The 18387-nt window shown below is 34.4% G+C and overlaps 1 protein-coding gene across 3 annotated transcripts in view; it reads right to left on the reverse strand.

Moving 5' to 3' along the window:
* The window catches only part of LOC108549397 (GTPase-activating Rap/Ran-GAP domain-like protein 3), a 200898-nt gene that overhangs the window by 39610 nt on the left and 142901 nt on the right, over positions 1–18387 (reverse strand). For all 3 annotated transcript variants that reach the window (XM_017902756.1, XM_017902755.1, XM_017902754.1), the window contains exon 11: positions 17037–17308. In XM_017902756.1, the coding sequence (XP_017758245.1) occupies positions 17037–17308 (272 nt within the window). The remainder of the gene's footprint in view (positions 1–17036; positions 17309–18387) is intronic.

Raw genomic sequence — 18387 nt, forward strand, 5'->3', positions numbered from 1 at the left:
GAGATCTAAGCGAACATCGCTTATAACGTACTAAACGTATAAATTGAAACTTAATTTTTAAAAATGCGAGGTATGAGAGTACACCAAATTCATTTTGCCTATTACATATCGTGTGCGAAGTTATTTTATTCCGTAGTATGTATGGGTGTGGCTGTGTGTGTAAGAAAAGTACGAGAAGGAAGGGCAGAGGAATGAGAAAGATGTGGGGACCGTGAGTATGAGACAAAGGCGTGCTGAGTGAATGCGGTGCTGGAGGAGTCGAAGGTATGCGAGTATAGTATATTATTTTTTTAATTAATATAAGGTGAAAACAAAGTTAAAGTGAGTAAAGTATGGCCGAACTACCTCCCAATAATGCAACACACATGGTATACAAGGTGTCCCTGAAAGATATGTACAAGCAGACACCAGATGATTCCTCGTAAAAAAATATGAAAAAATATACGGTAACTTTTCTTCGTTTAGGTCTACGTTTTAGAGAAAATAGAATTTGAAAATACATTTTGAATGCTTGACAAGGAAGAACAACTTTGTGTACAATTACAAGGACGGTAGTCTCAATGATTCTGTAACTGAAATAATAAAACTGTCCTGGTAAAACATTTCTTTGTGTTTTTTCTCAACTCCATTAGCTTGTTAGTGCTGTATGAATATTATTTATAATTTAATACAATAATATATTTTACGATAGGTGTGGTAATAGTTACATAGATTTTTAAATATATATGTATTGCAATGAGTAAATCAAGTATGCATGGGATGGAAATATTTAATGAATTCGGGTTATTATGATAAATGAGTATGCGTGTAATGATTGAGGTGTTGTGTGAATTGTGTATATTAATGTAATGTATGAAAGAAGAAAGAAAAGAAGAGAGTGATTTGGCATATGTCAATTGCAATTGAGTATTAATGGAGAGAAGAAGTGTGATCATGTGATAGTAATAAAATAATTATATTTCAACCTAACATTTGTGTTTCACAATCTTTGTAATTAAATAAATAATTGTTTTTATTGTTATTAAATTTCATCCACTACTAACAATAGGCGTTATACGTCGCTCGATGAACCGTATTCCGGTAGTAAATGCGTATATATAAAAAGATCTTTCAAATTTGGACACCCTGTACAAAGAGGTCTCATAGTTAGATGATCAGCCTCGTAAATCTCTAATTCAGAGTCACTAGAGCAACCAACCGATAAACATATTCTAGTCAAACTAACTTACTCATTCCAGCTTTTACTTTAGGATGCAAGTTTGTGCATTTAGCAACCAGAATTATTCATTTAGTAACAAAGGGCTCTGGTCATCTCTTCCCCGCTAAACGTATCTTTGCCCTATATACGCTACCGTCCGAAAATTTCGGTACACCTCAACCTTTAAAACCAAATTGCGGGCTTGAATATTTCACCATATCTTAATCGTTGTACGATATATACACGATCCTATTTTATCTTGCTTGAGTAGAAAGAAAGATACATCGGCTTCCTTCAAGAAATACGCTGCTTTGATAGCAGTTTTGATAATCCTAAAGAATTTATTTAGGATGATCTGGATCGTGAAATCAGGAAACATCGTATAAGGACCAAAGAAAATTTGTTGGAAAGATATTCGATGAAACGTACTAACTGAAAAATTACAAAAGCTTGTTTCAAAGACATTCAGATTATTCAAAATACTGATGAAGAAAGGAGGTACAGTCAAATCTCCTATAACGCGGTATTTTTATAACACGATTTTTATATAACGCAGGGCGAAAATTGGGACGAGCTCCTATAACGCGGCCACATAATGCGTTTTTCGTACAAGGACATTCCAACAACTCAAATGGCTTGAAAAGTTTATCGATGGCAGCACTTATTCCATGTGTTAATAAAACAATCTAATTGTGATATCTTCGGTGTATGAACCAAATGATAAGAACGTCTGAATTCTGATCAGACTGAATCGGTTTCATAAGTGTTTGAGACTAAAACATTTGTTTCAAAAATAAGTATAAATAAGAAGAAATATGGAATAACATTGACGGATAGGAGAACTTATGATAGAAAAGATTTTAATAAGGGCTTTGATGGGCGTCCAAAAGATAATTATATAAAACAAAGTAAAAAACCGTTTAATTTTAACACGTTAGAATCCTATTTTAAACTAGGATGCGTCACTAATATGTATCAAATTGAATTTTTTTTTGTTGGAAACAATTTTTTTAGTTTATAATTTTATTACACGAACTATGTATTTTATTCGATAAATCTAAATTCAAATATGTAAAAATTTATATATACATTGCCATTTCTATTATAAAATTTTATTTATTAACCGTATCAATCGCAACTTCGATATTTTGAGAATGCAATTTTTATACAACTTTAATACATTTTAATACAATTATATAATTTATTGATTTCTGAGATTTCATATAACGCGGTACGAATTCGTTCAATTTGTATTATTTTTGAGTTTCTTATAGCGCGGTTCCTATATAACACAGCGGTGGTTTCCATATAACGCGGTTTACATAGAACGCATTTCCTGATTTCAATTAATTCCGATTTTCTCATAACGCGGTACGAATTAATTGCGTTATAGGAGACGACTGTAATTGTACATAATGCAATGTACAACGCAATTTTTGAATGTTATGAATTTTTTTAACGCTTTATTTGCTTATGCGCACACACGCAAACACACGCACAAAGAATATTTATATTACCTTATAAAAAGAAATTGAGTATTATGGGAAACAGTAGGGGGAGTCAAACTTTTGGCCGGTATTGTACCTATTTAAGTATTAAGATGCATTTTCTAAAGTGCTCAGTTCCTTATACGTATTTTCACTGTTTCATTCCATCAAACTTTCGTTATTTCGTCGAAATTAGTTTATCTTTCAAGTCTTCTAACAGAGAGGAAAGGTTAAATACACGACATAGTTTAATATCGATTTTAAAAATGCTAACGAACTTTCTGAGCAACTCGATAAGTACAATTATAGGAGTCTATTACCTTTTGTATTTCGAATTGTTATAAGTTTCTAATAATACTGAAACTTCGTTAAAAGTACAAGTTTATATAATACTATTAGTGTTTACCGGTAACCTGTTTCATGTCACGCTACGTTACCCGAGGCATCTGGGAATTCACAAAAAGAACAGTGTCTCCTGTTCATCAGAGGATCATCTTCTATCGCTAAGCATATACACGTATAAAGTTACAATATAAATTAAAGGTTTCTGAATTTCGGTGATTGCAAATACTGTATTAGACTTCTAAATCCTGAGTGATTAGAGCAAGCAATTGATAAACGTATCCTAACCCAAATTTCACTATTTAATTACGCAAGTTTTCATTTTAGGACGCAAGATTGCATAGAATCAGGATTATTAATTTATAATAAAGGATTATGGGCATTCTTTCCTTATTAAACACATTTTAATTTTAATACCTGTGGTTATAAGAACAAATTTTTCATGTTACGTGTTTCGAGATATCACGGTTTAAAATTCTAAACGCGAATGCATCGTCCTATTAGCAATTAGTTCAATTATATAATTTTTTTGATCCTATAAAATTTGTGTTTATTCATTTGTCTCCGATAAGCATGTAAATCATATATTTTCCAACCAAATCGACGAATAAGCTAAATTTTTCTGAAATTGCGATTTGCAGCGTTTTTTCTTACAACCACGGACATAAGAATTAGACAGCATTTTTGTAAGAGCCTATCATTTTATCCATCGAAAACATTGCCCATACTTTTTCATATCGAAGGAATACCAATATTGACGAAATTTTGATATTTTGTGACTCAAGCGTCAATACTAGCACCAATATTGACAATAATATTGACCATCTGCAGCTGAAGTTAAATATCTGAAATCGATATCCATAATATACGTTGGATTTTCCTTTCTTTGAATAAATCAATCGATAGTACGATTTCTATAAGCGCCCTGTTACTCATTTTTTTTGTCACTTTTAGTGTCAATATTTTTGATCCTGTATAGTTTTGAAAAAATTAAAGCTTCAAAATGAATTAATAATAGGTATCATTGTCGATATTTATGGTCGTTTCAGATCTTTTGGAAAGAATAATCAAAATTTCGCAAAACAGCAATCAGAATTATCCCAAAAATTCATACAGCTACTTTATCCAATTTTCAAGAGAAGGGGTACTTTAAAAGAGATACGCGAAGATTCTTCTGAAGTTTTCAGGACAATTAAGTAATTTTAAGAACCTCGAGAAATTCTCGAGTGGAGATTCTCAAACACATTTGTTCGGAAACTTAGTTCAGATCAAATCATTCAAGTTCAGTACACTTCGGTACAGATTTAATCAGGTGTCTTAATTTAATCAGTAGTTTAGCTCATTCAGTCGAAATTCAGTCTCAGTACAGTCGAACCTTAGTAATTTGAACCTTCCCTTGAAAACTTTCCCTTCAAGGGATGAGCTAATATCCTCGAGTTACAGAGGTTTCGAGTTATCGAGACCTTCGAGTAAAAACGGTTTCGCAAACGAATAGACAACATACAGGAACTTTGCATGAAGCTCGATAGTTTTCTATTTGTAAAGGCTTAAAGAAACAAAAGTTATTTACTTCAGTTTGTAATTTTATTTGATTCGTCGAAAAGTTTAATCGCGACATCTTTTATTATGCTAATGAATTTTAAATTTAGAAACATTTAGTACACGTATTAATGTATTGTGACTATCCTATATACGAACTATTGTAAAAATACAAACAATCCGTAGAAACCAGCATTTATAATTAAAGGGACAGGACAGTTTGACGCGCACAAAAATTGGCGACAGTTTAAAGAAATATTGGAGGAAAAGTAAACGCTTTATTAACATAATATAAGTTTTTGTGATTTGTTTCAACATATTATAAGACATACAATAAAAATAAAACATTAAATTAAAAAAAAAAATGTTCCATATTTATGACGTCATCATTCTGAAGTAATTTCTTTCAATATGGCTTTTCAGGATGCAGGATTCTACCTAAATGAGGTTAGTGACATAAAAAAATCAAAAAGAACTTGAAACTATAATATATTCTCTATGCATTGACTAGATTAATTAAAATGATTAAATTTTTGTGAAAATTAATAAAATCGCAGCTATTTATAGTTGCTATTTATACATCTATCGAATTTTTAAGAAAAATTTCAGTATTTTTTATTAATAACTTTTGAAATTATTAAAAATTTTAAAAAGTCGAACGTCAGTACCTAATAAATGTTATAATAAAGATATATGCAAAATTTTATAATAATTGGTCGATGAGATTTCGAGATATCTTGCGCACCGTTTTTAAAAATATAGTTTTCAGAAAAACACGTTTTGAAACATAATTTTTCGTTAATTAGTCATTACTGCCTGATAAATATGACCATCTGCTTCGACGTTAGTCTATTGCACAGCTGATAGACTTGATCTACGTGTGAATTGACTTTTTTTTAGAAATTTTAAACGATCGTCTATTAGGTGTTTTAATCATCTTTTCGTCGACTGTGATGCATAGTACAGCAGCAATTGATCTCATGATTAAATTCATAGTGCTGATATTTTATAAGACACTGGAGAAACCTCTATTAAAAATGTTAATAGCAATATAAACAACAATTTTAGCGTTTGCAATGGCACTAAATAACCTTTTTTTGATGCTAAACGCTAAATAATATTATTAAAAATTCATTTTAATTTTGGATCATCCCACCTAAAGCGACCAAAAGCAGAAACATATAATGTTGACTCCTCGACTTTCCTGATATTACCTGTAGAATCGGTTCCATACTGATAGACTGTCGCATCACATCGTTATACATGTGCTGATGATGGCACACAAGATCGCGAATCGGTTTTGACTTTCTTACTTCCAAAAATTGTTTTAAAGGCAGGGACTTCTCATATATTGCTTTTAAAACTTCAGGCTACAACTTAAAATAAAAAAAATTCGATTTTTTCAAACTTTCAAACTATCCTGCTCCCTTAATTTAATTCATCATTTTGTTTTGTGTTTCTCTATTAATATATTATTTATTGATAGTATTTTTAACTTAAATCGAGGTAGAGATTTTCCTCGATATTGTCGCAACTTTTTATCAGAAATTTAAGTTTTGGACGTGTGTTAAGATACACGTCCACACATAATAGTCGAAATGAACACCGATTCGTGTACTAGCACTTGAACACGAATACTTAACACACGAGTAATCAACGTGATCGCTAAATCAAATAATTAAATTTGTATATTTTTCCATTACCATCGACGATTATTTTATATATGACGGTAATTGCAAAAGTGAGTAAAAAGTCTGAGTAAAAAGATCTGAAAAAGTGAAAAGATTCATCACTCATTTCGTGTTACATTCATTTTCATGGCAATAATGTAAAACCATTCTTGTGAAGTAACATAAGGTCGTAATTAATTTTTCAATTTATTCGATAATATAAGTTAATGTCTCGAAATAAGACATGTACAGAGTGTTTAAAAAGTTAGACCCTGGGGTTTATCGTTTTCACCGAAAGGAGTAAAAAATATCTGTTGCGGCCTTTGGACCGCAATGTCCCAGATCAAGTGGAGGACTGTTTATACCCCTATTGCCAGCGTCCCTTGATTTGTATACACTCTTTATCACCTAGTCACCACTCGGTTAAACCTTAGCAAGAACCAATATATCACTCTTAAGACGATAGGCATAAGGATCCAAATTATTTAAACTTCCACCACCACAGAAGGACGTCGAAGCTATCACACACCCCCAATATTATTTACTACCTAATATGAAGATACACATCTACCTTTTACATTTCACATCAATCAATCAGTAGATAGAGAAAACTTATAAAACCACCGAGACAGCAGTTACGAGAGAGTTCTCCTAAAAATCTCACGGAAACCGGACAATCATCACGACCAGACTATCATCCAGGACCCACCATTAACTCAACGCAGGGGACAGTCACGCATCAGAACTCTGTAGTTCAACCATAACCAGGCCTAGCTCTATTAACCGTTAGAGTCCCAAGCAGCGCGATCGCGCTCAACTTTACTGATGCATGTACGTCACATAGTCCCAACAAGCGCTATTGCGACGATTGGGATATTTCGACATAAAATTAAACAAGCGCTATCGCGCCGTTTGGACTTTTTCACACTGGATTAAGGCAAGCGTTATCAAGCTGTTCAGGGCTTTTCGATCATGTTCTTCCGAAAGCCTCAAGCGCTGCTTGGGACTCAAACGGTTAATTTAGAGTAGGCCGCATCTCAGCAACATTGCCGCATCTGCGTAAACGGGCCTTACAACCCCGCGAAACTCCCACCGTGCGAGTTGCAGTGTTCGGGACGCAACAATATCTAATCAACGTAGGTTCTATGATAAATCCTTCCGATGCAAAATCGACTTTCATCATTTACGAATATTCGATATTTTAAGTTTCTTCGGAACACACTAAATGTAAATGCAAAAATTAATTTAGAAATGTATTAGTTCAAGATTATCATAATCACCTGATTTGAATTTTCTGAATTTTTCTTTGTAAAATCATTTGAAAACCCTAGACGATTTATCGACTATAAATAATGGTACAATTATGACACCGAATAGGAAATGCACGTCCTAGACCTAATGTTTGAAAGGAATACTTGAAGATATCGATCTATTATGATCGATATTGCATCTCATCGTAATATCGAATATCTATTGTAACAAGGAAAATTTATTCTACATTAGCTTCTATTAATTTTTTAATTAACATTCTTCTGAATCAATTCTTGTGTTTACACACAACGTGTTGCAAAGAAACTCACTCGAATATTCGTAAATGACAAAATTTTACATCGAAAGGATTAATTTTGTGATTTATGGTGATTAGATATTGTAGGATGCTATTTTCGGGAAAGAAATTGCGAATCGGCCAATGCCGATACAGGATTTTATTTTAGAAAAACAAATTATAAACCGGTCGATGACCTATGTGACATTTTTCTAGAAGCAAATCGAACAAGAACCGATACCGTTATGAAAGGTTATTTTTGGCAGCAAAGGTAAGTTGAGCGGCCTTTACGGCGAGGTGAAACGTAGGTGAACAAAATCGTAATCGTCGCGGGGAGCGAATGGCGAATCCAGAAAGTGACGGAATTTTTATGGGAGTAAATCGCTAATGGGCTGAATCATATCAGCCAATTAGCGATTTGAAAAGGCACGCTATCGAGCATTGCAAATGGCATAAAGATAGGACTTTTGACGACGCAACGAAAGTCCTGAGTGAAGAAGCGTTAACTCATTAACTGCCAAATTTCTTTTTTTGAAATTTTTGGCCGGATAAGTTATATATATGCACAGAAGGTCGTGTAACGGTATAATTATATTCAAATTATGTTTTGCTTTGAAAATATTTGATATTTTTGAAAAAGTCCCAAAATGGGTATCGCTATAAAATGATCGATAAAATCATTTCAATAAAAACAAAAGACTGAGTAAGTGACAAATCGTTACTATAACCTCTAAATTACATATTTATGTACGGTATTTCATTATAATATGAAAACCAAACCAAAAATATAATGCTTCAAATATGAAAATTCTCTTCCGTTCAACTTACACGCGAATTTCAAATTTGTTCGCTCGTTGTATAGAAACGAAGCACGGAATACACACTTTTTGCTACATACAATATTGACTGATATATATAGAATAAAACTAAACTGTCAGGCGTACCAAATATATTTTTGGTCCCGAGTGGTGTACGTAAAATTCCAAAATCCCCAAATGGGGATCGTGGCAGCTAATGGGTTAAAGAATCCTCGTGAAAATAGATTGTGATCAGTAGGGGCGTGAGTCGTTCGGTGTTGGAGAGAAACGAATTGGAGCGTGTTTTCCGTGCGTTATAGTTGCGTTAGTTTATAGTATTAATTTCTTGCATTAAATTAATTTCCGAGTTTGGTATTCGTTTTATTCTGTTTCATATTGTTCTGTCCGTTTTCGGTGACTCAAACCGTTTGCGCAAACCCGATATACCTTTCATGAAAGAAGGAACATATTCCTATTTTATTCCTGTACGCTGAAAACAGTAAAACCTGTTTTCGGCATCCCACAATATTTTGTACTTCTCTCAACAAGTATTATAAGCTCTTCAAGTTTCAAATTTCGTTTCAGTTCAAGATTTCCTTTGAATTCATCGTACATGTAATTTTTTTGACTATTTTTCACAATTGACGACACATACATTTGTTTATATTAGTTTTACGATTTATATTTTCTTTAAATGTTTCAAATTTTTGCATTGGCAATCGACATTTTGTTTTTAACAATTGCTGAAATGAGACACGAAACCTCACGTTTGATTGTTTAGTAGCTACTACGTGACACGTGTAACAGAATATTAAAAGATAATACGTGTAGTATTATAGAATATATTGGAAAATGATACGTACAATAGGATATCAAAGAGTAACATGTATAATAATGTAGGATGGCGAAACTGGTCTTGAGACACCGAAAATGGACGAAAGAACAAGAATACGATAACACAAACTCAAAACTCGTAAACTGATTTAACTTAGGGAAAGAACACCAAGGTAACGAAATGAAAATACACAAAGACGCACTCTTTTTTAACCCTTTACACTCGAGAGACGCCTCTCAGCCACCATTTAATCAGATTCTAAAGACGGTTGTCAACCACGCTTTTATACTTTTCTTAAACTACGCTTTACCTCCCGGTAGGGGAGTCATGCAACTTAATTTTGTTATATAGAATAACTTTTCCATTTGCTTCTAGAAGATATCGATCGGTTTACAATTTGTTTTTGTTGGCAATAGCCGATTCGCGATTTCTTTTGATATCCTACAATAATATGTTAAAAGTTACATGAATTCAAATTCTGAGTCGTTTATCACACGTAAAATGAAAAATTAATTCTGCGTAAATATCTATAGAACTACTATTGTTATTTTGGCTTGTTTTTACTAACGATATACACGGTTAAAGAGCGAAGTAGGTACAGTAAGTGTTGTCTTATACAATATTTTTCGTCCTATAGTATTTGAGACAGTTTTACCACTTAAAGGAAAGAAGACAGTCTCGAATGTTTGGCTTCTAATAATTTATGATACAGCTGTAAATTGCTAAGCTATAAACTTCAAATTGTGGAAACAACGACGATGAAAATTCGACACAGGTAACCTATGACTTACAGAGACCTGATTATTCTAAACTTGATTTGAACTAATAAAATAATGCATCCGAATAAATAGCAAACAATCCAAATTAAAGTAAATTTCATTTCGGCTTATAGATGTTTCATAGCGATGTAATCGTCACAGAACTAAATTGTAATCTTGTAAGTATTCTCAAGTTATAAATTGTACTTTGTAAATTTAAACACGATCAAATGTTCCTACTTTTAATCAATTAGGAGCCTTGGTTCAGGCTTCTCTAAGAGTATCAATTAAGGAGCTGTTTGTAAGAACAGCATTTCTCAAGATAGTCCCTTTCCTCAATCTTTGTATTTGTGTGGTCTATTTTTTATTACATTATCTTATTGTATACTAAGTATGAAGTTTATAGAATATCGATTTTATAAGTCTTTTGCCAATATCGCGGTTTTACGACCAATAAAACGTGTCAATTTTGAATATAAAAATTTGAATATCTAAAGGGCTCCTCAACTCGAATCTCCAGCGATTCGCCAGTCAGTTGCTGAAGGAGTACCAAGTTTCTTTCAGTTCCCAATTAGTTGGGAATTGAAAATATCTACAGGCATCTTAGTTAAAATGTAGAGTGCAAGATTTTAAGGTAGCAAGATATCGAGTCTTCGATCATAAGTTATAACGCCAACAAACATTTATATTCTTATTCGTATTCGTAAAACGTACTGGTACAGCTCGGCTGCAAAATCTACGAAATAGATGCAATATTCTATAGCCGTTGCTGTTTGAAATATCTGAATGTAAACAGTGCCCACTACAAATTTCATCTCGATATTTCGTTAGCTAGCTCACGGGTCAAGTGATACACCGATATTGTTCTGTGTTTGTCACTTTGGAACTATGTATTTGTATCGATCATGTCGAGGTCACGAATCGGTGATCATCAATCACAGATCTTTTTAATTGGACAGCTGAACAATTCAAAAATTGGCAAAAGCGTGCTTCAAACGATATTGACTTCATAACCAACATCCGTATCGATGTTTTATGTGGTTTACTACTGCCAGGAATTCTCTATATTTCCTGTGTAACAAACAAACCGAAAGCTGTTTTTCCAGAATATACAAAGGAAATAATGGCTATCCGAGTCAATATAATTCGGAATACGTTTTAATTATTAAGTTGATCGATTCGAAAGATCTGTATGTGATCGATTGGTGATTTAAGTACCTAAATAGTATGACTTTCATGCAAGAATGTTTGTCAGAAGTATCTATAGCTGTCATGAGAATTTTCGAAACATTCAGTGCCTAATTGGTATATACGTTACAGTAAAAACTCGAAGATTGATAAATTTATCATAATGAGGTGATCAAAATTCAAAAAAGATTTGTAAATGTTTCCATTTTGCACTTTTACTAAACCATTTTGGTAGAATTTATCAACACCAATTGGTGAAAGTCCATTTTGTTTAATTAGGAGTGTGTATATTTGAGATTATATGAATGGCAGGAAAAAGCAAAAAATAGTAAGAAAAGAAATTATAGTTGTCTATTATAGACAATGAAATGAAGCCTAACTGAAATTTAACTGAAACCAAAACGGACCTTTAACAATTGGCGTTGGTAATTCACAGAATTTACAGAAATGATTTGGTAAAAATTCGTTTTCGTTTGGGTTACGTTTCACATTATTGCATAGAATAGGATTAACTATAATTCCGTTTTTTGTATTATCAATAAAATTAGTATTGGTAAATTTCATTGTTAACATTTATCGAAATAGTTTGGTGTACAAATCTGAAATTTACATGCTTTTATATACTTTTTTCAGAGTTTTACTACTTCGCTATGGTAAAAGTATCAATCTTCGAGTTTTCACAGTAACATACATATATACAATATATATAGGGACGAGGATATTTAGGATGAATGTCGGTACGAATGACGGAAAGATGGAACGATTGATTATCGATGCGAACGACAAGCGGATCGAGCAGATGTTTAGGTTAGATTAGTGCGAGAGAGACGAATGACTACTTGCAATATACGTTAGATTTTTTAGTCAGGTTGAATTAGGTTAGTATGAATGTGTATGAGTGAATAAAAGGTGACTCGACTACGAAGCGAGAACAATTATAGAGAAGAAGAGTCAGGCAGTGACACAGAAGAATCTCGAAGAGTCGTACAGTGGTATAGTCATACAGTTGAATAGAAGGACAGCAGTGTAAAAAAACTGAGTGCAATTATTAGTTATAATATGACCTTGCTTTTCATTCTACTTTAGCTCGTAATAAATATATTTTATATCTAACATCTTTCTTTGCCAAACTATATGCCCTCTAAATTCTGGCGGCTCGTCCGGGATTTGGTATATACCAGTAAAGCGAAGTTCCAGTATAGTGTCAACGAGTTTTAATTAGTGCAATGCAAATGAGATTCGAAGGTATAGACAACGACGTGCTGAACAAAGACGGCACGATGCTGATAAAAATGATAACGGTATTAACAATCATTGGCACGCAGTGCATGAATCTCACGAAGGTCAATGAATTAAAGCTTGCATCGAAGAAACGAAAACGAAAAATAAATGGGAAAAAGGCGACTTAATAAGACGATTAAATGTCGCTATGATCTTAGACGACGAAAGGGAAGACGATTACGACGAAAATGAAGAAAACGAAGATACCAATAGGTCGACAGTGAGTAGAAACATCGATCGTGACAATGATGATGATGACGAAGACGACGAACCTGTGCCATGTACGACGAGATCGCGATGCACGACGGAATCATCTTGAGAAATAGAGTATGCACCAATGTTAAAGGATGTAGAAGAACAGATGGAAACCTTTAGAGGTGATGAAAATACGAATGTTACACGCTGGATTGCTGATTTCCAAGAGACCGCCGATCTATGTGGCAACGAAACGGTGTATAAAAGATAATTTGGTAAGGTAATTTACGTAAAACGGCTCTTACGGGGTTTTGCGAAAATTTTTGTAAATTACGACAAATGCGACAAAAAATGGCGACAGTGGAAAGGTGCGCTAAAAAAGGAATTTGCGCGTAAAGAAAACAGTTACAAGAATCACAGGGATTTGGGTTGCAGACGCAAAAAGATGGATGTTGCGGCCCTAGGACCGCAATGTCCCAGGTTAAATGGAGGCCTGTTTCATGCCTTTATTGTAAGCATCTCTTATCATGTATAAACTCAGCATCGCCTAACCCACCGCTAATATAAACCATGGCAAGGACCGATATCTTAGCCTCTTAGACGACGATCATAAGAGCCTAAATGTTTAAACAACCATCACCACCGAAAGACGCTGAAGTTAACATTCGTCTCCAATATCATACCAACCAATCAGAAGACAGTCAAACCTTATAAAACTACCGACAAGGCATTCACATCAAGATTCTCTGTTTAACCTCTATCACGACCACATCAAGATTCTCTCTAAACTCCATCACGACCACACATCATCAAACGAGACCCACCAACACTCAGCGTAGGAGACTGTCTACTACTATAGAACTCCTTGCAGTTCAACACTAACCAGGTCTACCTCTATCAAGTTAGAGTAGGCCGCATCCCAAGCAGCATTGCCGCAGCAGCGTAACGGACCTTACAACCCCGTGAAACTCCACGAGCGAGTTGCAGTGTTCGGGATGCAACAATGGACGAATTGTATGATCGGTATATCTACGGAATGATACCTATTACATCACAGGCGAATATTGAATTAAGAGCTGTTATGCGATATATTATCGATAAGGTCGACTACAATGAAGTAAATAAATTCAACCTGTATGATACATGTTCCGTCGCGGAACAAGGAAGACCCGTTGCGGTCCTCTAACAGCCAGGTCTTTAGGGTCAAATAATTCGGCACCGGAATTTTCCTCTACATGCCTTCTGCATGTTTGAGAGCTTTCACTTTTATTCTGACTTCTCGTGTCGCGGAACACGAGATTCCTGGAAAACCCTAATTTAACGAAATTAGGCGACGGCTCTTAAGACTTGACTGACAATAGGCCAGAGGGCTCCACGTGGTCCGCACACGTTGGAAGCTTCAGGCCCTAGCTAGGGACCATAAACGGCCGATGGGGTCACCAGCGCGCGGGTGGACCCAACGTACCTCACCTTAGAGGAGGGTTTCCTCCACTACCGTCTTCGTTTGGGGGAACCTTCCCTTCCTTCAAAGAGACCGATTCGCGGACCAAGGGAACGCCCTTGGTCAAATCAGCCAATTATATTTGGCGAGCTCCCGATTTTTCCTAAGACCGATCTTAGGAAAATCGAGGAGCTCGCTTCTCTTCGAATCGTCGAAGACACGACTTCTCTTCAAAACGTCAACCAGTTCGCTTCCAATCGTCAAACAGTCTTCTTTGAATCGTCAAAGAGTTTAGAGCCTACCTATCGAGATCATCGAGAGTCTATCGTTCGACTCCAGCCGCGATATTCTTTTCGCTCGTGCAACTGACAGTTGCCCAATATTAATTTGGCGGGCAAAATTACATGATCGCGAGACGGCCTTACGTCGACCTCACAGAAATCATTCGCGAAGCGACGCGACATTTGGGTCCTTCGACCGAATAGTGACCTGTGGCACGATACAGTACATCTAATCTGAGGCAGTTAAAGGAAAAATTCGAAACCTATAAGACGGTGAAGAGAATGCGAAAAAACGGCAGAAACACGTCGTTAATTCCACAAAACAGACAGCAACAGCTGCAATATTGTCTAAACGATGTTTTAATCGTGGTTCCAAAGATCGTGAAAATGCGAACTGTCTATTTAAAAATCAAAAGGAGAAAGTGTTTCAAACGCAACGAATATGGATACATTGCGACTAAGTGTTCAGCTAAAAAGAAGTATAAAAAGGAAGTCAATATCGAGGGAAGCAAGTACGTCCCGTTGATCAACATTAAGAAGATTTAGGTGCTTGAAACGGAGGAAATTATTCAAAGACAGCTCCCAGAGGTATCACCATCGGAGGAGTCTGTAATGACAGAAGCAGTGGCAACGCTGAAAAAGATCAACGATCAGAAAGCACGTGAGGTGATATCGACATCCAAGGAACATACTGAATGCGTAGTGAAGGTACGCAAAGGAGTGATCATGGTGTCTGAAGTGACACCGAAGACATGGCGCGAGATTTCGCGGTGGAATCCGATGGTGGATCGTGCGCACATCGCATCGGAGACACTAGAGATCCATCTCTGTAACCGAAGTACACACGGAAGCCAGTGTACGAGTGCTTGAAACAAAGCGACAGGTAACAAAGGAAGGGAAAGAAGACGGTTGCTATTCAAAAATCCCCTGTACCGAACAATATAAAATCCGCACAGAGTTTCCTAGGTATTAATGGTTATTTCCAAAGGTTTGTATCGCATTATGCTCACAACTAGGCCCATGAAGAATTTATTAAAGACGAACGTTTCGTTCAAGTTTAAGAAAGAAGAACACACAGACGTCTCAGTATTTGGTTATGCTGATCCTGTATGTTATACGAGTAGTAGGACACCACTCGAGAAAAGATATACCAATTACGAGTTAGAGGTACTTGTCATGATTAAAGTGCTGGGTAAATTTAAGGTATGTTTGCATACTTACATGTATTTATATAATATTGAATTATATAATATTATATGGTAAATACTATATTTATGTTCATATCATATACGTTTCTATTATTGCAATTATTATTTCAGTTGGAGATCGCTTCGCAATTTCGTTACGTTAATAATGTAAAAGTAATTTCGCAACATTGTAAACGATGACACCGTTAACTAGCTTTCGAGGAAATTAGCTTGACGTAGTAGCGAAATTTTGAAATAAAATTGTGTACCCAATGAATACTGCTTATATTCGGAAATGTAAAAACTGAAAAAAGAGAATGACTGTAGAAATATTATTACCAATTACATACACATGTTGATACTATTTTTATCTTTTTATGATTATCAATTCGTACATAAAGAAACGTTCGATTTAGATTAAGATCTCGTGTATACTAGTGTTATGCTACTAAATATTTTCTTAATATTTGAATATTAAAATAAAATAATATAAAATAAAGCGGCTATTATAATATCGTAATATTTTATCGCTAACATGTAGAAAAGAAATGGAACGTATTTCATCGATACAGTGATAGAAATCATAATAGCATAATAATTTTTATGACCATATCGTATATTCGAACGTTTAGATATAATGTAAATCATATAATCTTTTTGTTAGGATTTAATGAAAAAATTTAGAATGCTATATACAACCCTGAATGTCGGTATTAGCGTTGGATTTCGCAAAACGTCGAGACCTTGGAAAACAAGAAAATTGCGAGTCTCGAGAATTTGAAACCTAAAACATTTTTTCTGTTTCGAAATTGTGGAAGAAAATGAAGAAACCTTCGAATAAAGAGAAAAACAAATTTCTCGGTACATTTGACAATATAAAAAAAGAAAGAATTACGAAAGATCAGGTATTTTTTTATCTTCTTTTGCTCTTGTCTTTGTTTAGTTACAGTCAATAAACATTCGTACAAAAATTTTACCGTGATTTTGATTTTCAAAGGAAAATGTTCCGTTTACAAAATAAACTCAGCATTCCTAGTTTCGCAACTTTCGAGTTCCGAAAGTTTCAACAGTTTCGAAATGTTCAAAGTTTCCGATTCGAGTTTCTAGAAGTTCAAAATTACGACTCACCCTTAGTCATCGCGTCAGTCTCTGTCGCTATTTGGTATTTTAATTTAAAACTTTGTAGCGGAGATATTCTAGGATCTACATTGTAAATGCTACTATACCGAATACATGTAAATACAAGTACATGGAGGTATAAAATGCACGTACTATCGTTGTGTAGACTTACGTTGCTTTTACTCTCCTGCGAATGTTCTTGATACATATCCCTGAGGAGAGCATCGAGGGTTCTTTCCCTTTTTTGGGAGAAAGTCGGAGTGTTGAACGTAGCCTTCTCGCCGTTTATTAACTTCACGAGAAGAAATTCTCGCAGGGTGTATGGATCCTCGAATACTGGCGGACAGGGAAGGCTTGGTCCGAATAAGGGCACGCTTTCGTCGCAATAAATAGCCACTCGCCACCCTTTTCCGTTTTCTTCCGTCGATACCACAGCAAACACATCTGTTTTCGCAAATACGCCAAGATTAATTCGATTGAATCAGCTGGTAAATATTATATTAGAATACTCTCTACGCTTATTGACAAAAATCATGAAACGGAATAATGATTTACGAATTTTTCAATATTTTTTACTTCTCGCCATACACAGATAAGAATTAAAAGCAAGCTTTATGCAAGATATTCGGAAAAATGTTATTGTTTGATGTATAAGATGTTATCTTGTCATTCTATTTTCATTTTAATATACGTATATAGAAGAAGAATATAAAGAACGTATAAAGATTTGCAAATCGTTACTTTGTTTCTTGATTTTTGTCGATAAGTATATATATTGTTATTATTACACAAGACATCTTGAAATGAATATACAAAAATTGGAGAAATTGGTTGGACTGTTAATTTAGCCCTTAATTATTAAAGATGTTGAAGCTTATGCAATTACTATGGAAGATCTCATAGTTCGCTGTTGTTTATTGCGACGTACTGTGTTTACAAATACCGAATAAAGATTGATGTCAAAGCTATTGCGGTTTAAACGAACGCTTTTGAAACTTTGATTAAAAATTCTGCATTCAACGTTATAGCTTTCGCCACTTCACTACGCGACTTTTTTCTTATAATTTACGTATAATGAATTTTTTAATATCGCCTTTCATTAAGTTTCTTCCGATATTCTTCATCTTCCGTTTCTTCATTAATTACGTCTGGTCGCTAGACCGGCCGTGGCAAATCTGCTGTAAAATCCAACTGTACTTGTTTTATACATTGATAACAAAGATATCTAAATCTGACTAGAAAATGTATTAAAAATTTCCTTTTTACAATCATCAATTATCATTTAATTACAATCTTAGTTTACGAGGCTGGTTTCTGCTTTTTTCTTAATAATCTTTGATTTTGCTTCATAAAAAATCAATTAACATAAATATGCAGATTACGATAACATTGTTTAGGTTATGTTAAATGTAACGTCAAAGATAAAATATTCGAATTTAGAACGAACAAAAAAATTACGTATTTATCATGTCTGGTAGTCAATAATTTCATTAACAAATTTCAATCAAAATATATAAGTTAAA

Source organism: Eufriesea mexicana, unplaced genomic scaffold (genome assembly GCF_001483705.2).
Source record: "Eufriesea mexicana isolate 0111107269 unplaced genomic scaffold, ASM148370v2 scaffold1992, whole genome shotgun sequence".
Lineage (NCBI taxonomy): Eukaryota > Metazoa > Arthropoda > Insecta > Hymenoptera > Apidae > Eufriesea > Eufriesea mexicana.